This window comes from Telopea speciosissima, chromosome 6 (assembly GCF_018873765.1).
Source record: "Telopea speciosissima isolate NSW1024214 ecotype Mountain lineage chromosome 6, Tspe_v1, whole genome shotgun sequence".
NCBI classification, from domain to species: Eukaryota; Viridiplantae; Streptophyta; class Magnoliopsida; order Proteales; family Proteaceae; genus Telopea; species Telopea speciosissima.
Window position 1 is genome coordinate 64,925,610 of NC_057921.1, and position 7,850 is coordinate 64,933,459.

General features: G+C 41.6%; 2 protein-coding genes and 1 non-coding gene across 3 annotated transcripts; all 3 read left to right on the forward strand.

Moving 5' to 3' along the window:
- The first annotated feature begins 476 nt into the window (after positions 1-476).
- LOC122663684 (acidic endochitinase-like) lies at positions 477-1,417 on the forward strand. The gene has a single exon (XM_043859304.1). The coding sequence runs from the start codon at positions 512-514 to the stop codon at positions 1,412-1,414; it is 903 nt and encodes a 300-aa protein (XP_043715239.1). The 5' UTR covers positions 477-511; the 3' UTR covers positions 1,415-1,417.
- A 4,445-nt stretch (positions 1,418-5,862) lies between these two features.
- LOC122664964 (dirigent protein-like) lies at positions 5,863-6,543 on the forward strand. The gene has a single exon (XM_043861013.1). It carries the CDS (start codon positions 5,893-5,895, stop codon positions 6,454-6,456), a length of 564 nt encoding a protein of 187 aa, XP_043716948.1. The 5' UTR covers positions 5,863-5,892; the 3' UTR covers positions 6,457-6,543.
- Positions 6,544-7,778: 1,235 nt separating this feature from the next.
- Positions 7,779-7,850, forward strand: TRNAC-GCA. The gene has a single exon. It is a non-coding gene; the product is annotated as a tRNA-Cys (tRNA).

The window sequence follows — 7,850 nt, forward strand, 5'->3', positions numbered from 1 at the left end:
CAAACATAAGGTAGACAGTTTTATTAATGAAAACCCAAAAAGAGCTAATCATGTAATTTTCCGTAACATTTTGTTGATAGAACAAAATTTTGCTGTTACACTATAAGACTACTAACCAAGGAAATGGAATAAATTACTTTCCCTCTGTGTTCATAAATACCCTCCTAAGTTGTCAATTTTTTAAAATACCCTTCTAAGTATAGCAGCAAAATTTCATAGACTTCAGTGTCAAGACCGTCACAAAATCCATGCCGTAATAGATAAGGGTCAAAGTGAAGTAAACTCCAAAGTCTAGGCGCAGCCATGCCACTAATGACTCCAAGTCTCGGCGCAGCCATGCCACTAATGACTGTCCCCTCAATTTTCTCATTCAAAATGACCAGAACATGCGGCGTGGGGTCTGGGTCTGGGCCTTCTTCCTCTTCCTATAAGAAGGGATCCTTTCTCAAATTGTTTCTTCAATCCAATTTCAAGTTTCTCTCTTGAAGAAGTTAAAATCTGTTTAGTGGTCATGGCAAGCCGAGGTCTCACACCGGCCCTGCTTCTCTTCCTCACGCTCATGGTGCTCTCCCTTGTGGGTAGCTCTCTCGCTGGTGGAATCGCCACTTATTGGGGCCAGAACGGAAACGAAGACACCTTAACAAACACTTGCGCAACAGGAAAGTACGCTTTCGTCAACATAGCTTTCCTCTACATCTTCGGCAAAGGCCAGACTCCTCAGATGAACCTCGCCGGTCACTGCAACCCATCCTCCGGTGGCTGCATCGCCGTCAGCAACGGCATAAGAAACTGCCAAAACAGAGGAATCAAAGTTATGCTCTCAATCGGTGGTGGCTCTGGTAGTTACTCACTCTCCTCTTCTGCAGATGCCAAGAATGTCGCCGACTACCTCTGGAACAACTTCCTTGGCGGTAGTTCATCGTCGAGGCCACTCGGTAACGCTGTTTTGGACGGCATAGATTTCGACATTGAGACCGGGTCGACTCAGTACTATGACGTTCTCGCGAGTTATCTATCTGGGTACAGTAAACAGGGGAAGAAGGTATACTTGACGGCGGCTCCGCAATGCCCCTACCCTGATAGTCATCTGGGTACTGCCCTTAACACTGGGCTTTTCGATTATGTTTGGGTTCAGTTCTATAATAATCCTTCTTGCCAGTACAGTTCAGGGAATGTAAACAATCTTCTGAGTTCTTGGAGGAAATGGACGTCGTCAGTGCCGGCGAACCAGATATTGATGGGGCTACCGGCGGCTTCAAGGGCAGCAGGAAGTGGATTTGTTCCTGCAAACGTGATGAATTCTCAGATACTTCCAGTGATCAAGACTTCCTCCAAGTATGGAGGTGTGATGCTCTGGAATAAGTATTATGATGATCAGAGTGGATATAGTTCTTCCATTAAGGGCAATGTCTGAATATGGATTAGTTCACTCACTCTAGTTTCTAATTAGAATAAACTTTGGCGTGGCATACTTGCTATTTACGCCATGGAAGCATATGTTTTCTTGTTTTTTGTTTTTGGGTTGTAAAACGTAAGGAGCTTGTTGGAGACCACAAAATGAAGAACAGATGTTTGTATTAACGTTTCTCACGAAATAGATCGAAGTAGTGTGGTGGAGTTAGGGATGACCATGCTCAGCCTAGCCCATCCAGAACCGGTAGGCCCACTCAATCTAGGGTTGGGCCTAAGTTAACATATTTTAACTTAGGCCCATGTTGGCTTGAGCCCAATGAAAGCCCAAAAATATTAGGGCCAGGTATGGGCTTGAATGTGTAAGCCCGGGTTGGCCTAACATTTTAATATATTTTATATTTCATATACATTAGGATCCCTTAGCCATTAAAAATATAAGGTTGGAGATACAAGTTTCTCAATGAAATAGGGGGCGGCATTGGTACGTGGCAAACCTAAAACACAGATATAGGTGCACTGTAGATTACACATGGCATCCATCTAAGTTTGCCAAGTGGAAACATAAAGAATTGAAAAAAATTTATTGGTTAAGTGCGTACTATTAATGGATATAAGGAAGATGTGACAAGTGATGGAAGAATAAATAATTGGATTTGAAAGTAACAATAGGGGTCTGCTAATCTGTTCCCTTAGTGAACAGTCGATAGCTCCGTTGCCGGATGAAGTGTTTGCCTCTAGGAGGTCATGGGTTCGAGCATTTGACCCTCCTGATCATATTTGTGCCATATGAAGGCACTATTTCTCTTCTTCCCCCCACCTCAGTAGTAGTAGATCTGTTGGCTTGTCTTAGTCTTCCCTCCTTCTCTTAGCTGTAGTTGGCCCTGGCCTTTGATTAAGATAGTCTCAAAAAAAAAAAAAAAAAAAAAAAAAAAACCTATTACCTTACCATGTTTATTTCATTATATTTGCATTATTAAAAGAATTACACATTAGGAAAGACGAGGCAAAAACTCCCACCCCCCCCCCCCCCCCAAAAAAAATGTTGAATCTTGAAGACTTTCTTCATCCCATCACACCAATTGCGACTTGAATCTTTGCTGTCGCTGCATGTGCGGCCAATGTGCAGCCTCACACAAGCAGGGCATGGATCCCACATGGATCCGTGGATAGGGCACGTCTGCCTATGAAAGGCTGCACGAGCTAGCCGCATGGGCAGCGGCAGCAAAAGATCCAAATCCTTGGATGGTTGGGTATGGGAACGGTCTCCATTGATTCAATTTAATTTGTGTTAAGATTCGGCAAAATTCAATGGAAGTCAGTCAAACGTGATCGAATTTTGGAAGTATTATAGTGTATTAGAAGGTCAATTAAGAAGTATTTACGTTGGGAATAATCCTACAATTGAAAAACTCTTAGACTTGCTGGGATGCCTTCATGTACCAATTTTGACATCTTACCCTTTTTTTTCCCCGGCTAACAAGGGTGTTCGGACCTTTAGCCCAACCCCTTAGGCACACGCATACGTCCCTACACACATGCACACCTAGTCAACATCAGATCATATGATAACTGTTGTCGTTGAAATCTGAGTTGGTGACGTGGAGACTTGCAATAGGTGAAGAGCATGAGAAAGAGACCCGGAACGGATCCTGAGAGAGGATTCTCCGCTGCCAAAATTAGACCCGTGCAACAGTAAAAGATGAAGAGAGAGTATGGAGAGGGTAGTAAGTTTTATTCAAGAGTGAATGAATCATACCTTAGGCCTCCCTTAGCTATATAAAGGTAGGGCAGTTGCTGAAATGGTTGCAGGGACGGTTGTTGGGTCCTTGCATGCTGGGGGACTTTCAAATATTCCTAGTGCGTGACAGAATGGGGGTAATCCTTCCTGGAACGTGTCCTACAGTAGGGAGTTGGGCACGAAGTTCAAGTTTGTTTGGACCATGATATTTAAAAATAAAAAATAACAAATGATAAAACTAAAAAATTAGTAATTTTAACCTACCAATCCACAAGCAAAGAGTGACTTAAAGCAACAGATCCATAAGGATAAAGCCGAACAAAAGATGGGTTAGGGTTGGGAGGTGATTTGTTAGTGGTCCAATCTATTTGGTGGTGCAAAGAACAGAAATTAATTTATGTTTGAGAGTTGTAAGGCATGGTTTGTTTGTGGTCCAATCTATTTGGTGGCGATGTTGGTGGGAGTTAGGTGTTCAATTTGGGTTAATTTGATTCTTGTTAAAGCATTTTGTAGGCAATTTTTGAGACCTGTGGTCTGTGTGATGATGATAAAATTACTTTTGCGCTATTTCTTTTCACTATTGGTATATTTGCATACAATGTCTTCTCAACTATTTACTGTTTCATATCAAAGCTTCCTTAAACTTAAAACACTAGACAAATCTATATTACACATAAGCTTAAGGGTGTCAATTTAGAATTGGACTGGAAAATCGAATCGAATTTAAATTCCAATCTGAACTACGAGTAAGATTTGAGGTTTTGTATGAAAAAAATCTGAGATTCCAGGTTTGATCGTATCTTCATAATAGGGGGTTAAAAAAAAAGCAAAACAGAAATTTGTTGAAGAAGAAGAAATCTTTTTTTTTTTTTTTAAGTAATAGTAGAGGCGGATGCTATGAGAGTACCTCACCCTCTTGGTATGTCTGTTGGGAACTCGAATTCACCTTGTTGAATCAAATTGATTGAAGGGGATTGCCCAAAGGAACGCTCTTTCAAGAAGAAGAACAATGAAGCTAAGGCTCGCCTAGACATTGTGACACTGGTTGAACCGGAATCATAAAATAAGAATCAACCATTCAAGGGAAAGCACAGACAAGAAGTCAATTAATCACTTGAAACAACTAACCGAAAGAAAAAATGATATTAAAAGAAACTAGGCCTAATGGCCTTCTCTAAGCAAAGCACCTAAGCTTGAAAGCAATAGCTTTTGTGCATTGTTTCGATTCATCTATGGAGAGTTGGTTAGCACCATCACCAAACTTTCTAGCAGTACCTCTCTTGTCTCACCAACAACCATGTCTTCTAATAGTGGAGGGAAAGGAAAAAAACCTCTTAAACTATCTTACAGACAAAGGAGGTTAAGGGGTCCTCGATCTTCCAACTCTAAATCATGAGATGATAAGACGGAGGGAGTTGGATATCGATGTAGCAGAAGTGGATTTGAATGGACTTGTTATAACATATCATTATGAGTTGGAGATCAAAGTACTCAATCAGAGAGTGCGGACGCTTGGAAATAATGCCTTCTTAGCAAATTTTTTGTATGTACTTCAGTTTGGGATTGATCATGGTTCTTGATCAACCATATTCCATCAGCTTTGGAGCTTTTGACGTATCAATCAAGTACCTAACAATTACATAGTACCATTAGGTAATGATACAAAAATTTCAGCTTTTATTATTTAATTTTTCTTCTCTTTCATTTATTTCTCTTACAATTTACAACCAGAGCCCATAGAAATTATCTACTAAATATATGGGTTGTAAAGTTATATAGCATGGTCCAATACTTCATGCCTTTGACTGTGAGATGTATATGATGTAAATTAAAAAAAAAGGGTGAGACACCGTTAACCGATTGTGCGCCTGGGGTGGCTCCCATGTTTAGATACATAAACCGCCCTATTGTTTGGAAATGATTGCCTTGCCCCCATGAAAAGACAGAAATCTTTTGGAGCAAGACTGTCATTTCCAGGCGGCAGGGCGGTTTTTGTTTGCGTGGGAGCCATGCTAGGCGCGCAATTGGTTAGCGTTCTTTCTCCCTTAAAAAAATCCTCTCACTTTATTTCTCACTCGGGCATAAAAGAGGGGAGCTAGACATGAAAAGGAGTACTGGAGCTAGGCTTTAAAAACATGGAACTGGGACAGAATCGGTCCAAAATCATGTGTATAACCCTAGTTTCCATATAAGAATCAGTCCAATCTGAGTCAATCGAATCGACCAATCTAACGGATCTTTGTCCCTTTCAGTTCCTTACCCGGCCCAATTCCCCTAGTACCTGTAATAATGTCTGTCCGGGTCGGGTCCACCCCCTTATTACATGCACTGGGTGAATTGGAGGAGATAATTTTCCCCAATCCAACTCAATTTTTAAATGAATCATTATCCCCTCCAATTTGTTGCCCCCTCCAATTCTTCCAATTCCTCACATGGGACAGAAGTGACCACCCAATTATTCATTTTTAAATCCCTTAGTGCAACTGTTGAAGTGATCACAAGCGACCAAAATGATTAAAGTTAGCATTGTAAAGGAAGCAAACTTTAGCTTCCCATCCAACCAAATATTTAAATTAGAAAAGGCAAAAAAGAAGTAGACCAAAGCAAGAGCCACACTGTGTTAAATAAATATGTCTTATAAGTTAAGTTTCAACAACCTGGGTAGTGGCACTATAGATCCTTATATATTGATACTGTCAGAAAGGCCAAACCATCTCTCTCTCTCTCTCTCTCTCTCTGCAATGGGTGGCCAAAGACTCACTGCACTCCTCTTCCTTGCCTTTCTCTTCCACTCCCCTTCCTCTGCCATGCCTGGCAAGAAAACCAAGCATCACCACCCTTGCAAGAGCTTGGTCCTCTACTTCCATGACATCATTTACAATGGCAAGAACTCTAAGAATGCAACGGCGGCGATCGTGGGAGCACCGGCGTGGGCTAACAAGACCATTTTGGCCGGACAGAACCATTTTGGTGACTTGGTCATATTTGATGACCCAATCACTCTAGACAATAATCTTCACTCCAAGCCAGTAGGGCGTGCCCAAGGTTTCTATCTTTATGATAAGAAAGAAATCTTCACGGCTTGGTTGGGCTTTTCTTTTGTTCTAAATAGTACTGACCATAAGGGTACTATTAATTTTGCTGGAGCTGATCCCCTTATGAACAAAACTAGAGACATTTCAGTTATTGGTGGTACTGGTGACTTTTTTATGACACGTGGAATTGCGACGGTGATGACAGATGCCTTTGAAGGAGAGGTTTATTTCCGTCTTCGTGTTGATATCAATTTGTACGAGTGTTGGTAACTGTTTTGCATCTCAATTAAGGCCGAAGGGCTTGTTAAGAGATTTCTCTACTTCATGGGTGAAGGAAAATTTGATTCTTATTATTTTTGCAATCTTTCTTGTGTTCAAGATTTTTTTTTTTAATTTTTTTTAACGGAAGCTTTATTGTCTTTTTTATTCGTCCTCCTTTAATTATTTCTATGCCAAAAGTAATAATTAATGGAAGCTTTATTTTTGCAATCTTTCCTGCTTGTTATTGCCACATCATGGAATTGGACTTATCTCCTCTTTACCTATAAGGATTTAATTCACGGTATCGGTACTGGTATTGGTCGTTGTTGATATTAATACCGACATGGATAGGCTGTATCAGGCTAATTCTAATAAAAAATCACTTTTTAATCGTATCAACCAATACATATCAATATCGTATCGGTCTTAGTCATCGTTAATACCGATCAATATGATATCAATACGTAAGGGGAGAATAGTGTGCACAAAAAGGGTGGGGGGAGGGGGTTTAAGACTGAATTGAGTCATCTCGATTAGAGAGGGCAACAATCATGTTGGGCTGGTTTGTATGGGCTCAAGCTTGGGCTGGAGTTGAGGCAGCGGTTACAAGAACTAAGCTCCATGTGGGTTTGAAAGTCCTATTCAAATTTCCAATTGCTATATCCAAGCCCGGCCCAAGGCTAATGATGGTATCAAATTTCCAATTCACATGGGGAAGAGAGAGAGATAAGACTCATGGGAGTGCTGGCGTAGGATCCGGCTCCTCTCTAGTGCACTTGTGCATCGGACGGTATCCAGCGCACATCGTTCGACTGGAGAGCTCCGATCCACACCGCCACACGCATCCCGGTGCAGTGGCGTGTGGATCGAGGCCTCTCCAACCGGACGATGTGCACTGGACATCGTCATATGAGGGACAGGAGCTCGATCCGCTGGCGTAGGCCGCACTCCCTCACCCCCCCCCCCCCCTCCACACACACACACACACACATAGACAGGAGAGGGTTCTCCTAGCAAGCAGGATAGGGGAGCATCCAAGCATAGCCAATAGGTTGCGGCAAAATAGTATTTATCAAAGAATGGCAGTTATGTCATTCATGTGATGATGAAAGAGAAAGGCACAGAAATGCTACCGTACCCTACCGCAGTAGCTCAAAGAATCTTTTCCCCATAGATATACGACCACAAATCCAAATGCAAAGATCCGATTTTAAATTTAGGCATTATGCGAAACGGTTATAAGGGTTATACGTTGATTACGACGTGACATGTCTCGTAGAAAGAAATAATAAAATTATTTTAGTTTTCTATATATTTCTTTAACAATGCTAGGGTCCATAGCTCAGTGGTAGAGCATTTGACTGCAGATCAAGAGGTCACCGGTTCGAACGCGGTTGGGCTCT

Excerpts from the sequence above, each read along its gene's own strand:
- LOC122663684 (XM_043859304.1), top strand. The coding sequence starts at position 512 with ATGGCAAGCCGAGGTCTCACACCGGCCCTGCTTCTCTTCCTCACGCTC.
- LOC122664964 (XM_043861013.1), top strand. The coding sequence starts at position 5,893 with ATGGGTGGCCAAAGACTCACTGCACTCCTCTTCCTTGCCTTTCTCTTC.